The 18,011-nt window shown below is 42.4% G+C and overlaps 1 protein-coding gene across 1 annotated transcript in view; it reads right to left on the bottom strand.

Annotated features, from left to right (window-relative positions):
• SLC44A4 (solute carrier family 44 member 4) overlaps positions 1–18,011 on the bottom strand; it is an 84,534-nt gene that overhangs the window by 25,743 nt on the left and 40,780 nt on the right. The window contains exons 4-10 of the mRNA XM_081934301.1: positions 15,493–15,571; positions 14,327–14,426; positions 13,078–13,203; positions 11,272–11,332; positions 6,892–6,997; positions 4,630–4,713; positions 314–426 (exon numbers count right to left, since the gene is read on the bottom strand). Coding sequence (XP_081790427.1) covers positions 314–426; positions 4,630–4,713; positions 6,892–6,997; positions 11,272–11,332; positions 13,078–13,203; positions 14,327–14,426; positions 15,493–15,571 — 669 coding nt within the window. The remainder of the gene's footprint in view (positions 1–313; positions 427–4,629; positions 4,714–6,891; positions 6,998–11,271; positions 11,333–13,077; positions 13,204–14,326; positions 14,427–15,492; positions 15,572–18,011) is intronic.

Genomic DNA, 18,011 nt, shown 5'->3' with positions numbered 1-18,011 from the left:
TCATTACGGGCTGCGAATGACCATAATTCACAGCCGTTTAAATAAAAGAGGGTTTGGGGGACTAAGTGTGTGATTTATGCCTTATCGGGAAGCCTAGGTCAGAACAGTATATTTGGAAGATCTGTCATAGCAAAACCCCAGAATGCTTGCTGAAGAGGCCTTGCCCATTTACCAAATGACTGACATGACGGACCTGACTGGTTTAAAAAAGGTTAATGAAACCACACTGTCCTAACTCTTGTGGTAGCACCCTCCTTAGCCCATTCATCAGTTTGACGCAGTCTATGAAGACCTTTGTTCTCATTTTACTCACCGTATGCAATGATGGATACTACTCCCACAATGAGAACCCACACCAGGACGCCAGCAATGTACCTCAGCAGCAGGAGAAAAATGAGGCTCAGTAACATGGCAAGCAGGAGACCTCTGGAAAGAGAATAACGTGAGAGAGAAAGGGTGGGATGCATTGACTTTCTTCTCCATCTGTTCCGCTTGTAAACTCTAATCTCCCTGTCTAATCCCTCCTCTCTCGCGCTCTCTTCCTGAGCAGGAAGATTAACCCCAAGTCTGAAGGATTTTCTCAATTACGTTACGGTTCACGAAATGCCCACTTGACCGACAAATTTAGAGCTAATCTTCCTGCCTTAAAGAAATGAGAAACAAAGACGTTATTTTGTACTGAAGCGTTTTCAGCGCCTTTAATAAATCAATGATAAATGCATCCACTGATTTTCAACCAACTTTCAACTGAGATATTGCGTCCTCAGCTACATCCATTCTGGAGTTTAGAGCAGGGCTCTCAGGGACTGGCAGAGGAATTCTGGGAGTTGAAGTCCACATGGCTTAAAGTTGCCAAGGTTGGTGACCCCTGTCTTAGAGTATTAATAATGCCTTGAATCTCAGAGAGAACAACTGTCAAATGTTACCCAAGAGCTGGCAAAACTATCACTTTGGGAAAGGAAAATGGTAGCAGAATGTTCTTGAGCGCCAAGCCATCTAAACCAATAAGGAACAAGCTCTTTTGGGTGATCAAAATACACTGACTTTGTCTTTCCAATTCTGATAGTAACAATTGTTATAGAAAATAATTAGTAGCAGTAGAAATGCAGGGAGATGCCCCGTAGTCATTTGATGGTAGCACGTTTTGAACAGAAGCCTCTTCAACATCCTTGTTGAAGCATGATGACTAAAACAATATGCAGGATTCCATGCTTCGTGACGCCATAGATTTATATAATTTATATAGTACTGGCTGATAACATGGCATTGCCCGGGTATTTATTTATCCTTACCAATCCCCCTTTACCAGGGAGAGCCCCCTTGTGGAGGACTGTGAAGCCGTTACCATGGCAACTCCACTGTGCTGTACAGTAGAAGCCATTTTAAGGCACAACAGGCTGTTTCTTAACAGAACTTGAATCCAAAAATGCACACTATCGCTGTCAAAAGTACTGTGATTTGACACTATAGATATAATTCATTCCTTTTCATTTCAGAGGCCCAGGCATTCCAGAGTTATGCTGGAACACAGACACACAGACACACACACACAGACACACACACCGCAAGGGTTGTTAGGGGTGTCTTACCCCGACAGCATTTGTTTCCAGAGAGTAAGTGATCTGTGTATCAAGTTTGGTTGAAATTGCCCGAGGTGGAGCATATACATACACAGCCATTTACACACACACACTTTATATACACACACACACACACACACACACACAGTTTCTTAACATTTTGAGTTCTTGAGATCTTAGATACCGTTCAAAGTTTATATTTCCATATACGAACTGAGTCATCCAACATGAATGGATGTTATATTGAGGAAAACCTGAATTGTACTTTTAATTTAAAAAGTTTTTTAAAAAGGTAAGGATTACTTTCAGCAAAGTATACCCCTAGATCTTCTTTTAAAGATCTAGGGGTATACTTTGCTGAAACTAATTCTTATCTGCTAGAGTGAGTCCACCAACAGACAAGAGTTTCTGTACTTCTGACTTGTACAGGATTAGTTGATTGTAAAACTTTAAAAATCTGAATTTTCAAGGTGAGTTTAAATTAACTGAATTTCCAGAAAGAAACATTTCTAGATTTAAACTCCACTATTTGGATTGTGATGCAGGGACGCGGCAGCTCAGTGGCTAAGACACTGAACTTGTCGATCACAAAGGACGGCAGTTCTGCAGGTCGAATCCCTAGCACCGCGTAACGGAGGCAGCTCCCATCACTTGTCCCAGCTTCTGCCAACCTAGCAGTACAAAAGCACGTAAAAAATGCAAGTAGAAAAATAGGAACCACCTTTGGTGGGAAGGTAACAGCATTCTGTGGGCCTTTGGTGTTTAATCATGCCAACTACATGACCACGGAGACGTCTTCGGATAGCGCTGGCTCTTCAGCTTTGAAATGGAGATGAGCACCGCCCCCTAGAGTGGGGAACGACTAGCACATATGTGTGAGGGGAACCTTTACCTTTACCTTATCTGGATTCTGACCTTGAAAAATTTCTTTATGCTTGATTAGAGATAGTTCTCAACTTACAATCGTTCATTTAGTGGCCGTTTGAAGTTACTACAGCAATGAAAAAAAATGATCGATGACCGCTTTTCACACTTACAAATATTGCAGTATTCCTATGGTCATGTGATCCTAATTCAGATGCTTGACAACTGATTCATATCTATGACGGTTGCTGTGCCCGAGGTCATGTGATCCTCCTTTTGCAACCTTATACAATACAAATACAATAGTAAAGTCGGAAGGGACCTTGGAGGTCTTCTAGTCCAACCCCCTGCCTAGGCAGGAAACCTTATACCGTTTCAGACACATGGCTATCCAACATCTTCTTAAAGACTTCCAGTGTTGGGGCATTCACAACTTCTGGAGGCAACTTCTGTTCCACTGATTAATTGTTCTCACTGTCAGGAAGTTTCTCCTCAGTTCTAAGTTGCTTCTCTCCTTGATTAGTTTCCACCCATTGCTTTTTGTTCTACCCTCAGGTGCTTTGGAGAATAGTTTGACTCCCTCTTCTTTGTGGCAACCCCTGAGATATTGGAACACTGCTATCATGTCTCCTCTAGTCCTTCTTTTCATTAAACTAGACATACCCAGTTCCTGCAACCGTACTTCATATGTTTTAGTCTCCAGTCCCCTAATCATCTTTGTTGCTCTTCTCTGCACTCTTTCTAGAGTCTCCACATCTTTTTTACATCGTGGTGACCAGAACTGAATGCAGTATTCCAAGTGTGGCCTTACCAAGGCATTATAAAGTGGCATTAACACTTCACGTGATCTTGATTCTATCCCTCTGTTGATGCAGCCTAGAACTGCGTTGGCTTTTTTGGCAGCTGCTGCACACTGCTGGCTCATATTTAAATGGTTGTCCACTAGGACTCCAAGATCCCTTTCACAGTAACTACTGTTGAGCAAGGTACCACCTATACTGTACCTGTGCATTTCGTTTTTGTTGCCTAACTTACCTTCTGACAAGCAAAATCATTGGGGAAGCCTGATTCACTTAACAACTGTGTTACTAACTTACCAACTGCAGTGATTCACTTAACAACTGTGACAAGAAAGGTCACAAACTGGGGCAAAATTCGCTTAACAAAAATGTCTCGCTAAGCAACAAAAATGTTGGGCTCAATTGGGCTCGTAAATCAAGGACTGCCTGTACTGAAAAACCTATTCTTCTGCCATTTCCTTAAGATATCTTTGCCCATCCACAAAGGCAAGAAATGCCTTTAAAAGAAGGCTATGAAAAATGTACAGTAGTTCTTGATTCCAAGCCAACCCAAGTACCACAATCAATACTTACACAGTATAAAAAAAAAAATAACTCACAACTCAGGTCGCAGTCATACCCTGTAGCAGGGGTGTCAAACTTGTGATGTCACAGCAGCAGCATGTGACATATTGTGATGTTTCCCCCCATCGCTAAACCTAGTGTGGGTATGGCCAGTGTGTGATGCAACCGGGACGCAGGTCATGAGTTTTGACACCCCTTCTCTATAGCTTCAAGAATCATGGTATCAGTGGTGGGTTTCAAAAATTTTTAGAACCTCTTCTGTAGGTGTGGCCTGCTTTGTGGGAGTGGCTTGCCAGCCATGTGACCGGGTGGGAGTGGCTTGCCAGCCATGTGACCGGGTGGGCATGGCCAACTTGTAAAATGTGGTGAAACTCACTTAACAATGCTCTTGCTTAGCAACCAAAATGTTGGCTCAGGAACTCTGGCATTGAAGTGTGGAAGTCTAAAAGCTGTCAAGTTACAAGACCCTTGCACCCCTAACCCTTTAGGAAAAAAAAAACACCAGGGGTGCTCAAACTTGACAGCTTTAAGACTTGTGGACTTCAACTCCCAGAATTCCTCCTCTCGCTCTTCATCTTGATGATGTGTGGACGGGCGGGGGGAGGGAGCTGGAACCGGTTCTAAACGGCACTGTAGATTTGTGGAACCTCTTCTCTAGAAGAGGTTAGAACTGGCAGGAACCCACCCCTGCATGGTATGGCATGGCATAATATCACATAACACATAGCACCACATAACATAACGCAACACAATATATACAAAGCCCTCTTGATTTCCTCAGCCCCCATGAACAATTTCCTATTGTGGCAAGAAGTACTCACATGAGAATCCATAACCACGTCCGTGTAAAATCCTCGAATATCTTCACACTGATATCCTTCACATTGAGAGAACTGAGAAGTTGTCTATAAAAACAAGAAGACAAACGGAAGCCTTTTATGGAAGAGAATCCATACAGAAAAAACAGTTTAATGTGCTTTCTTCCATTCCAGTGCAAAAGTACACCAACAGATAACCGGATCTACATAACCGGTCTCTACTCTGCCACAGGAGTTGTGGCGTTGACTATTTACTGCTGAACAGGTTAAGGTGCAGTAATCCCCTATTTTTGCAAGAATAAATTCCAACAGTACTTCCATCACAGAGTTTGCGAAGTCCTTGGTGCTGAGCTTGGTTGTTTGCTTAGAGACATTTCTTTACCTGACTAGGTAACTTCATCCGTGCTACTGAATGTGGAGTTTGTTTCCTGTTTATATACTATAAACGGCCCTGCAATGTTGGTGAGGATCAGAGGTGGGTTGCTCCTGGTTCGACCCAGTTTGGCCGAACCAGTAGTGACGGCGGCGGGAGACTCCACCCACCCGCCCTGACGCTTCTGCGCATGCATGCCGTGAGCATGCAAGAGTGCCTGCGTGCGCGACAGTGAGCTGGTAGTAAAACTGGTACAAACCTACCACCGGTGAGGATATGGTTTTCTCCTTGGCAGGCAGTTCCTTGATTAGAGTATTGTTTTCTACTTGATTATTTGCCTGGTGTTAATACCTGCTTATCTGGATGTTGGTTTCCGGATACGATATATTCTGGTCTTTTTGTTTCCTTCTTAACTTTTTAATGTCTCTTTTGAATGGTGTGCAAATGTGATTTAGTACCTCTATGTATCTATTGATGGCTGATTTGTCTGAAATCATACTCCATCACCCCACCCCCACCAACCCTGGCAAAGCAAGCTACTGTATATAAACCAGGGACATGCGGTCAAGGGAGGCAGGGGAGGCAGAGCCTCACCGCTCTCATCATGAAAAGAAAAGAAAAGGAAAAGGGAAAAGGCACACGTGGCCCGATTCCCTGCCTTCCTTTTTTTTTTTCCAAACAAAATTTTAATTGGTTTTTACAAAAAATAATCAGGGAAAGGGATGGTGGATAAAGTACAAATTTTGACAGTTACATTATGCAGGAAATGGCCGTCCCCCCCATTCTCATAACTTTCATTTATTAATACATTAAATTGTTACTACTTAATAATATTTTGTCAGCATATTTTAATCTTTTATCTTCAAATGATTTCAATCATTTTATATCAGACAGATTTTCTAGTTCATTTTTGTGATCTAAGTTTTCTCGATGTTGCCTCTTCTCCCCCCACCAGCAAGGCTCCAGCACCTCCCGTGTCCTGAATATCCCATGTAGTGTCATCAGCTTTATCCAGGAGGACTTTGTTTTTTTCCATGAAGGCCTCAACCTCCATAGTTGTGTTAATTCTAACTCTAGTGTCCTCCCAGAATATTGACATACCTTCTGGCAGAAGCCACCGAAACCACACCCCTTTCTGGTATAATTTCTCCGATTCCCTGCCTTCCTGAAGGGGACCGCGGAGCATGCTCCGCGGGCTCGCGCTCCGCGGTCCCCTTCATGTTGACTCAGGAAGGCGGGGAATGGGACTACGTGTGCAGGAGGCTGAGGCTGCCTCAGCCTCCTGCACACATGGTCCCATTCCCCGCCTTCCTGATGACGTCACCAGCCTCACCAGCCATAAACCTCACCGCACGTCACTGATATAAACAGAGAGCAAACTCCTGTACTCACTAACACTGATGATGTTACCTAGTTGGGAAATTAAATGTCTGCAAGAAAACAACCAAGCGCAGAGACTACCCCACAGTTCAACCCTGAGCTACCTATATTCTCTTCTGTTGGAAACAGGGAGTTTGCTATAGACTGGCTTCGTGTTCTATTTTCCATGGCCAGCTCAACCACATGGCATCAAGCCATGCAATACAAATTTAGAGATTGGGGTGTCCTAAAAAAAAAAATAATCAAATCAATTCATTCCGGTAAGGCCAGCAATTGCACAAACCCTCCAGAAAAAAAATCAAACAGCCAAGGCAACGGTGAGTTTTCACCGATGGAGATAACTCTGGGATAAAAGATAGATTAGGATCGTGGATCGTGAATCTCTGTGTTTTCTTACTCTGGTTGGGTTTTGAGAACGAGGTCTGGGAGGAGAGGGAAATTGCCACTGGGTGTAAGACATTTCCCCGGAGAAAGGCCTTGATGAAGATTTCAAACTATTAAAAAAAACTTACTCTGTGCCGTTTGTGATATATCCCACGGTTTCATTCACTGACATTGTACCCACAGTAAAGCTTTTAGCATCAGAGATGTCAAAAGAAGGCAAGCAACGATTAAGAACTGTAAATAAAAGAGAGGGGGGAATATACATTAGGAATCATTCTGGTAAGACCATTGACAAGAACTATTCTTCTTTGAAAAGTTCCAAACCTAAGGGTGAATTCGAAATGATTAAAACTCATTTTGAAGCAAATGCATTCATCCCCCCCTGCATCTTGAGCACCAATAACTCTCCTGTGGTCTATTTTCCAATTTCCTGTTCCCCCCTTCCCCAGACACTGGAAATGCTTTGACCTGAAAACTGTTTGTGTCAATGTTTCTCAACTTTAAACTGGTGGACTTCAATTCCCAGAATTCCCCAGCCAACATGCTGGTTTGGACACAATCCCTCTTTCTGCATCATAAAGCCACCAGACCAGAGATGGTATTCAGCAGGTTCTAACCAGTTCTGGAGAACCGGTAGCGCAAATTTTGAGTAGTTTGGAGAACCGGTAAATACCACCTCTGACTGGCCCCATCCCCATCTATTCTCTGCCTCTTAAATCTCAGCTGATCAGGAGGGAATGGAGATTTTGCAGTAACTTCCCCTACCACGCCCACCAAGCCATGCCCACAGAACGGTAGTAAAGAATTTTGAATCCCACCACTACACTAAATCTTGGAAATCGAGTTCCCCAGATAACAAATCATATGATTTTATCTTGACTCAAAATGTCAATAATTATTTCTTTCTTTCATTTAGATTCTATTTTTCCATTAACAAACCACAGGTGGTGTAAAGTATTATGCTGGTTGGGGAATTCTGGAAGTTGAAGTCCACACACCTTAATCTTACTGGTGTACAAGATCTCCAAACAGATCTTTACCTTCACGATAGGTCCTTCACACCCTAAAGGATCTATGTGCTCAGCTCTCCCCCCCCCCCACCGTTTAAAGTTATAGAGGTAGTGTTTGGGGTGCATTACAAAACAAAGCTGAAGCCATGCCTAGCATCTTGACTCATTGCATCCCACTCGGAGGGAACCCCAGAGAGCATCTAGACCTAACCCTGCACAATCCTTGAAGTATCCATTTCTATTAGCAGTATATTCCAACAAGGCTGGGAAGAATTCCAGTCTAAATGTGCTGCCCCCAAGACTAACTACCAATTAGTTGAAACAATGTTTGGCTGACTTACAGGTAAAATTTCCATTATCCTAACACTTGATTTAATCTGGAGTGGATCTTGAATGGAGAACCAATTAGTTTAGTTCACTTTTTATACTCTAAATGAATTCCTGAATTGTTACTATACCACCATTACTATAGGTAGACTTCACTTAGTGCCTGTGTTTGAAGTTACAACTCTGATAAAACAATTATTTTATTACTTGTATTTTTATCTTTGTAGCATTTTTATCTCCCTTTCAGTCACATGTTCACCATTACAGTACCTTATGCTATCCACAAGTTTGTTTGTTCAATTTCCATAGTCACCCCACTCAGTACTGTGACTCTGTGTGGCTTACAATTAAGTTAACAAGTTCAGCTCTGTGACCGTAGGAGCTGCTGCCCATAACTGACAAGGCTTTAATCACTTTACATATTTTACATATTTCTTTCAAAAAAAGGAAAAAAAATAGATCCAGGAAACTTTAGACGTATCAGCCTGACCTCAATGCAGGAAAGATTCTGGAAAAGATAATCAAGCAACGAATTAGCGAACACCTAGAAGCAAACAAAGTAATAGCAAAAGCCAACATGGGTTTGTCAAAAACAGATCATGCCAGACTAATCTTATTGCATTCTTTGACAAAGTGACAAAATTAGTGGACCAGAGGAATACCGTCAATATAGTTTACTTGGACTTCAGTAAGGCATTTGATAAGGTAGACCATAACCTACTACTAGATAAAGTAGAAGAATGTGGGTTGGACAGCATCACCACCAGATGGATTCGTAACTGGCTGACCAACCGCACTCAACGTGTAGTCCTCAATGGAACTGCATCTACATGGAGGGAAGTATGCAGTGGAGTACCCCAAGGCTCTGTTTTAGGCCCAGTACACTTCAACATCTTCATCAATGATTTGGATGAGGGAATAAATGGGGAACTCATCAAATTTGCAGATGACACCAAGCTGGCAGGAATAGTCAACACTCCAGATAGGCTAAAGATACAGAAGGATCTTGATAAACTTGAACACTGGACACTATCTAATAAAATGAAATTCAATGGTGAAAAGAGTAAGGTTCTACATTTAGGCAACAAAAATGGAATGCACAGGTACAGTATAGGTGGTACCTTGCTCAGTAGTAGTAACTGAAAGGGATCTTGGAGTCCTAGTGGACAACCATTTAAATATGAGCCAGCAGTGTGCAGCAGCTGCCAAAAAAGCTAACACAGTTCTAGGCTGCATAAACAGAGGGATAGAATCAAGATCACGTGAAGTGCTAATACCACTTTATAATGCCTTGGTAAGGCCACACTTGGAATACTGCATCCAGTTTTGGTCGCCACGATGTAGAAAAGATGTGGAGACTCTAGAAAGAGTGCAGAGAAGAGCAACAAAGATGATTAGGGGACTGGAGACTAAAACATATGAAGAATGGTTGCAGGAACTGGATCTGTCTAGTTTAATGAAAAGAAGGACTGGGGGAGACACGATAGCAGCCTTCCAATATCTCAGGGATGGCCACAAAGAAGAGGGTTTTAACTATTCTCCATAGCACCTGAGGGCAGGACAAGAAGCAATGGGTGGAAACTAATCAAGGAGAGAAGCAACTTAGAACTGAGGAGACATTTCCTGACAGTTAGAACAATGAATCAGTGGAACAGCTTGCCTCCAGAAGTTGTGAATGCCCCAACCCGGGAAGTCTTTAAGAAGATGTTGGATAGCTATTTGTCTGGAACGGTATAGGGTTTCCTGCCTAGGCAGGGGGTTGGACTAGAAGACCTCCAAGTTCCCTTCCAACTCTGCTATTGTATTATATTGTATTGTATTTAATTTTTGTTTGCCTTCTATGTTCCTTGGAACTCAGATCTTCAAGCAAATTGGCAACCAGCTGATGCTAGGACATTCCTTTCTATATGTACAGTATCCTCCGCTGTGTGCTTGCTTACTCTCTTGTATTCCCTTCACTCAAAGGAAAGCTACAACAAATTGAAAACACAATTGCAGTCATGTGATTTCCACCCCCCCCCCCCTTAACAGCCAGTTGCTGATCCCAACTGTGATCACTAAACAAAGATTACACTTGTAATACCCCCAATAATTAAAGCAACAAATATAGATTTTAACGCCTTTTGAAGGTAAGTCATGGAAGGGACAACTCAATCATCACCACCATTTAACAACCCCACAATTCCTTTCAGGGCGGAGTCTGGGCAACTGAATGGAGCTAGCAGAGCGTTTTAATGGCCGGATGCCCTTCCTGTTGCCAATGCAGAGCTTTGTTCAGTACTTCGTGAGCACATGTGCCTTCCATGCATGTGCTTTGCTCGCACATGTAGCTTGCACGCATGTATGTGGCTTCAAAAGCGTGACTAAATAGGAAGGCATAGAGCCAGGGTCGGGTGGAGGAGGCGGTTGTTAAGTGAATTTGGCTTCCCCATTGGCTTGGCTGGTCAGAAGGTCGCAAAATGACTCCCGAACTCTGCAACCGTCATAAATATGAGTCCATTGTCAAGCATTTGAATATAAATACCGTGACCATCAGTGGTCCGTGCTGCAATGGTCATAACTGTGAAAAATTGTCATAAGTCACTATTTTCAGTGCCGTTGTAACTTCAAACGGTCCCTAAATGAACTGTTGTAAGTCAAGGACTACCTTTATAGCAAAGTTTGAAAACCTGTCAGGCCTGCAGCCATATTCCTTTTGGATCTTTGGCCTGCCACACTTTCTATTATTCTACTATGCCTTTTTCTATTGTGGGAAAATGGGAGGAGAGTGAGATGCGATGTAGCCATAACAAAATTCTATCTAGAAAGCCAAGGTCATCCTTTGTCTTTGCACCTCTGTACCTGACTGGAACTGGATGGGTGGAACTGCCAGCATGGCAGTGGGAGATTGGATCGTGTGATGGACTTGTAGGTGTGGGGGCAAGATCTTGAACTTTCAACTAGGTGGGGAAAACCGGGAAGCTTTCAGATTCAGATTTTCCCAGATGTGCCAACATGGCTCTCTTAATAGATTGGAAGCAATACTTTGCCTTGGACTCGGATTTACTTTTAGATGCTATTTGGAACCCTGACAAACATCTCCGGTCTAACATCTTTTTTGCTTTCTGTCATTTTAGCAACATAATAGTTGATCCCAAGAGCCTTGTTTTATTTTGCAGAACCAACACTTACGCGGCTTGGTTGGGATGGTGAATGGAAGACAGAGTTGATGGTTGAGGATTTCTGATATCGTCTGGGGAAAAAGCAAGAGATTCTTAGCAATGTTAACGTTCAAATAATAAAACAACCCTTATTGGGGGAATTCTTGGGCTTAAGTGCCAGGAATATTGCAATAAAGACAAGAGCCATTAAGAGGAAAAATAGGAGATTATACTAATCTCAGAATGACTCCAAGATTTTCAGAAATATATATAATATTATAATATAAAAATATTTAAAAGCACCAAGACCAAAATGCTGAGCGATTGGGGCAGGGATCTCCAACCCCCGGGCTGCGGCCTGTTAAATAATTAAGCTCCCCGTTAGAAGAGCGAGTATGCAGAAAAGCATAATGAGAGTGATATGGAATAATATGCACAAACCATCATACAGAGACACTGAATAGTATAAAAATATAGTAGTTTACTATGTAGAAAGATAAAGGTATTCAGAGTCCGATTAACAGTCCAAATCACACACAGTTCAGTAATTCAGTTATCAAAATAGTCAGTCTAACACACAAAGTATAGCTAAACCGTAGCAAACCACAATACCTCAAAATACACCTGATCAGCTTCTAACAAAACAGAGAGCTAACAGCCATTCTGGCTCCCTCTTATGGCTGTTTGAGGTAACAAGCCAATTACATCTCTCTAACATTTAAAGTAACAGTAAAGTAATCATAGCTTATATGTATTGCCAAGCCAAGCCTAGGGTTACATCCCTAACACAGCCCACTACCAGACTGTGGTCTATGCTGAACCAGGCTGCATGAGTGACAGGACCATTCATGCAGGCAGTGGGCTGGTGCACTGAGTGAACATGCAGCTGCCCTCATGTGAGCAGGGGGCTGGTGCACTCTCACATGCGCGCCAGCCTGCTGCTCTCATGGGTGGAGCTGCACGGGTGTGCACCAGCCCACCACTTGCACAAGTGTAGGGGCACGGATACACACCAGTCTGCCTCTCGCAAAAGTGGAGCTGCATAGGTGCACACCAGCCTGCTGCTCACATAGCCCAGTTCCCCTCTCCTCCCTCCAGCCGGGCCACCAAGCCGCAAAAGTTGGGGACCGCTGGTTTAGAGGAAAGAGTGAGGAACAATGAGGCAAGAAAGCCAGAACAAGGTCATCCTGTTAGAAGGAAGCAGGCTGCGATATATGGTTACAGAGCCCACTATTATATAGAACTAGACAGCACATGAACAGGGACGTGGTGGCTCAGTGGCTAAGCTTGTCGATCAGAAGATTGGCAGTTCAGCGGTTCGAATCCCTAGCGCCACTTAACGGAGTGAGCTCCCTTTACTTGTCTCAGCTTCCGCCAACCTAGCAATTTGAAAGCACGTAAAAATGCAATTAGAAAAATAGGGACCATCTTTGGTGGGAAAGGAACAGTGTTCCGTGCGCCTTCGGCATTTAAGTCATGCCGGCCACATGACCACAGAGACGTCTTCGGATAGCGCTGGCTCTTCGGCTTTGAAACGGAGATGAGCATGGCCCCCCCAGAGTTGGGAGCGACCAACACAAATGTGCAAAGGGAAACTTTACCTTTAGACAGCTCATGACCCATATGATTGGACTCGATTTTATAACATTTTTTGCAGCAGTCTTTAAGTGAATGCTGCGGTTGTTAAGCAAGTCCATTTTAACAAATCGGCAGGAAACCAGTAATAAAAGCTGGAAAACAGCAACAAATCATATCCCAGAAAACCTGAAACACCCTTCAGAATTACTGGGAAGGCAAAGAATGAAAGATTTGGGGCCATCCAAAGGCGGCAACTTACCAACGTTGTAGTTTGGAGATCAAAGCTGGGCTGGCACATCGTCTGATCCCACACTTCCGAAGGCTTCTTACTTAAGGAAAGTGGAGGCACCGTCCAGAATGTGCTGGAGCAATTGGAGACACAAATCTGAAAAGGAAGGAGCCCTGGGAATCAGTCTGAAAACCATCTGCAATGGTTTCTCTCATGTCCTAGGTCAAGTCGAGACCTTCAAACTGCCCCAGGAGCTGCTGATCAGTGGTGTATTCAGCCAGTTCGGACTGGCTCAGACGAACCGGTAGTGGTGACCTCCGGGCACCCACCGACCCCGACACTATGGTGTCTTATTTAGCCACGTTTTCTAAGCCACACACGTGTGCAAGCTATGCTCGCTCAGATTTTCAGTGTGCGGTGAACCAGTGGTAAAATGATGTGAAATCCACTTTTGCTGGTGATACAGTTTTACAGAACTATTGAGTCAAAAAATCTGTAGAGATTCTCAGTCATCCAGGCCATGTTTCTCCCCCAAAGGTGTTTTTTCAGGAGGCAACTGGACTTCCTTGTTTTTTTCCTTTGAAGACGTTTCACTTCTCATAATAATAATAATAATAATAATAATAATAATAATAATAATAATAATAATAATAAATTTGAATTTATTAGCCGCTCCCTTTCCAAGCAGGACTCGGGGCGGCGTACACTAGGACATATATAAACATACATATATACAAAGACATACATGCACGGAGGAGGTAATAGATTACAACATTTAGACAATTCAAACCATTAACATACCCCGTTTAATAAAAACCCAATATACAATAAAAATTTAAAATTTAAAAAAGACAGTCAGGAGGAATATGAAAAAATTACGGTTGAGCCAGGCCAGATAATTGAAAGAGGTGGGTCTTCAACTGTACACGGAAGGAGCGGAGATCGGAAATAATCCTGATGTCACGGGGGAGGTCATCCCAGAAGCTTCCTCTGCTTTGACTTCCCCACCATCCAGTCAGAGCTGAAGAGGCTTCTTGGATGAGAAGTGAAACGTCTTCCAAGAAAAAAAAACAAGGAAGTCCAGTTGCCTCCTGAAAAAAACACCTCTGGGACACTTATTGAGTCTGTTATTTGCACTCCTATAATTGTCTGGTTTAGCACAGCAACCCAACAGGATGGGTATAGATTCCAATGGATGGCAGATCATTCCAACTAGGTATAGGTAGCCCTTGACTTACAATGGTTCATTTAGTGACCGTTCAAAGTTGCGACACCTTACCTGTGGGGTAGGGCATTGCAAGCCTTTCATTGCTATTGCCAGTGGGTTCGCTTCCACGACACATTTCATGAGGTTGAAGTAGAGAAGGTAAGGCTTGCCACTAAACAGAAAAAGAGAATTGAAGAACGTATTAAAAGAAATACCATATTTTTCGGACTATAAGACGCACCAGTGTATAAGAAGCACCAAGATTTTGAAGAGGTAAGTAAGAAAAAAAAGTTTTTGCCTTCTCTCAGCCCCCGGCAGCCCTCTGCAGGCTTCAGCAGGGCTGGGGCAAGGCAAAAACGGAGGCTTTTTCCGTTTTTGTGAAAAATGGCCCGTTTTTCACCCATTTTTTTTTTTGCAAAAACTGCATTTTTGCCTTGCCCCGGCCCCACTGAAGCCTGCAGAGGGCTGCTGGGCTGAGGGAAGGCAAAAAAGCCTAAATAGGATGGGGGCAGGGCTTCAAGAGGCTAAAAATGGCTGTATTTGGTGTATAAGATGCACCAACATTTCCATGCTCTTTTAGGGGGGAAAAGGTGCGTCTTATACTCCAAAAAATATGGTAAATCCGGGTAATTAACAAAAAAAAGCCGCTCGGGTTGCTTCAGTTCTCAAAGTATGTCTGGTTAACTGACTGCTGGACACTACTTTGTACAGGTAGTCCTCGACTTATGACCACAATTGAGCCCAAAATTTCTATGGCTAAGCGAGACATTTGTTAAACGAATTTTGCCCCAATTTACAACTTTTCTTGCCACAGTTGTTACGTGAATCACTGCAGTTGTCAATTTATTGACCTAGTTGTGAAGTGAATCTGGCTTCCCCATTGACTTTGCTTGCCCGAAGGTCGCAAAAGGAGATCACATGACCCCGGGACATTGCAGCCGTCATAAATATGAAACAGTTGCCAAGCATCTGAATTTTGATGATGTGACCCTGGAGATGCTCCAACGGTTGTAAGTATGAAAAACAGTCCTAAGTCACTCTTTCCACTGCCATTGTAACTTTGAACGGTCACTAAACGAACCGTTGTAAGTCGAGGACTATCTGTACAGCTTTTTTATTTCAGGAAAACTGTGGCTGTCTGAGGTTGGTTAAATCTCCGCTTGTTAAAATCCCCCCACCTCTAACCAAGCAACAATTTTGATGAGTCCCTTCCTTCCTTTCCAGGATTTCAAACGTACCGATTGCCGCCAATTCCACAATAGGATCCCGTTGAATTCCTGGGATAAATAACTTGTCTTGGATCACCGTAGAGCCAGGCTTTGTGGTGGGGGAGGGGAGAGGAAGAAGAAAATGGGAAGGAAGACAAGAGAAAAAAAATCAATCTTTCATAATTTACCATCGATATTCATCAATTGCTTCCAGGACTTTAGAGCTCCTAACAAAGTGAGAATTTAAAGAAGTGTCTGTCACGTCTGCAAGCCATCTTTTCTTTTGGACTTCAGGCCTGCCACAATTTCTACTATTCATTTTCTATTGTGGGAAAATGGGAGAGGGGATTATACGGAGTTGGGTGATATGTAGCCATAGCAACATTCTTTCTAGAAAGCCAAGGTCATCCTTTGTCCTGCACCTGGCTGGGAACTGGATGGGTGGAAGCTGCCAGCATAGCAACGGAAGATTGGACCGTGTGATGGACTTGGGGGTGTGAACTTTCAACTGGGTGGGAAAACCGGGAAGTTTTCACATTCAGATTTTCCCAGATGTGCCAACATGGCTCTCTTAATAGATTGGACTTTTGAGGAATCCCTTGCCTCGGACTCTGATTTACTTTTGGGTGCTATTTGGAACCCAGACAGTGTGGGCTTCAACAATCCATGCTGCTTGGAGAATCCTGGGACTTGAAGTCCACACTTCTTAAAAGTTGCTATGGTTAAGAAACACTGGATTAGAACATACATATATATCCCAGTAAGGGTATGGCTAGCTGATGAGAGCTAATTAGCTCGAAATAGATCTATACTAGTCTCCCTTTATTTATTTATCAGTACAAATACAATATATATATATATATATGTATGTATGTATGTATGTATGTATGTATGTGTGTATGTATATATATATATATATATATATATATATATATATATATATATATATATATATATATATATATATATATATATATATATATTCCACATAGTGACTGCAGATCCCTCTTTTTCTTAAATGTCCAAACAGATAAAGGTCCCCCTTGTACATATGTGCTACAGTAAGGTGACCAACTTTTTTACAGTGAAAAGGAGGACAAAACACATTCTATTGTCCAAAATGCTAAGGTGACCAACTTTTTAACAATGAAAAGGAGGACAAATAAATTGGAAAAAATATATCGTAAATAAAAGAAATATTTTATTCATTGCAACAATAATACACTAAAATATGATGTATGCATAATAAAAACATTTGCAACATTTTATATTGTAATTATGCTTACATGCCTGTTAATTATTATTTAAATGAGTACTTTTCTATTGAATTAATATTTTTTGTCAATGTATCATCTTCTAACAATATATTGGAAATATCTGAACAAGAAATATCCTTCATATTGAATTTTATGGCAAGTGCTGCAGCTAGAGTATCAACATTCAATCTCGATTTCTCACTTGTCGAAAAATCATTGGCAATTGAAAAAAACTCTTTCAACTGCTGCATTAGTTCCAGGGCAGCACAACGTAAATTGAACAAGTATAAATAAATGTTCACATGGAATATGTTCATTTTTGAAATGGCTGAAAATATCCACCCATCTTTTATCAATTTCAACATGTTGATTTTCCCATTGTATTAATTTTCCAGAATTTAAATACACATTCACTCTTCTAATTTCTTCAAAGAGACAATTGTCGTCTATTTTATTGTCTAGCATTTCTTTAGATAAAAATTCAACACAAGATTCAATATCTGTTCAATATACTTGTGATGAAGTAAAAAAAAAAAACCATTAAAAACTGTTTAATAAAATACGTCACATAACGCGCAACAGATTAGCCTTCAAATATCAAAAAGGAGGACATGTAGGAGGACACTTTTCGAGGGAGGACAGAACTTACAAAAGAAGGACTGTCCTCCCTAAAGGAGGACGGTTGGTCACCTTAGCTACAGGCATGAAATCCTCTTATCTTTGCTACCGGTTCGGTAGCGGGAGCTCATGCGCAGAGCGTACATGATGACGTCAGGGTGGGTGGGCAGAGCCCCGCTCTACCGCCACTACCAGTTCGCCTGAACTGGTGTAAACTGGCAGAATACTACCTCTGATGTGCTACTCGTTCCTGACTCTAGGGGGCGGTGCTCATCTCCATTTCAAAGCCAAAGAGCCAGCGCTGTCCGAAGATGCCTCCGTAGTCATGTGGCCAGCATGACTAAACGCCGAAGGCCCACGGAACGCTGTTCCCTTCCTACCAGAGGTGGTTCCTATTTTTCTACTTGCATTTTTACATGCTTTCAAACTGCTAGGTTGGCAGAAGCTGGGACAAGTAACGGGAGCTCACTCTGTTACACAGCCCTCGGGATGTCCAAACAACTTTCTCCTTATTTCTGATTTACAGAGATTCAGTTCTACTATTTTAACTATTATGAGTGGGATGGAGAGGAGGAGGAGGAGGACAGGGGAAGGGGTATGTGGGTATGGGTGGTGGGAAGAGATACATCTGTCCTATCCAAAGCCTTCAATAAAGGAATTATTCCTTCAAGAGCC

This window comes from Natrix helvetica, assembly GCF_964273705.1.
Source record: "Natrix helvetica genome assembly, chromosome: 1".
Lineage (NCBI taxonomy): Eukaryota > Metazoa > Chordata > Lepidosauria > Squamata > Natricidae > Natrix > Natrix helvetica.
This window is presented reverse-complemented; position numbering and strand designations above follow the sequence as displayed.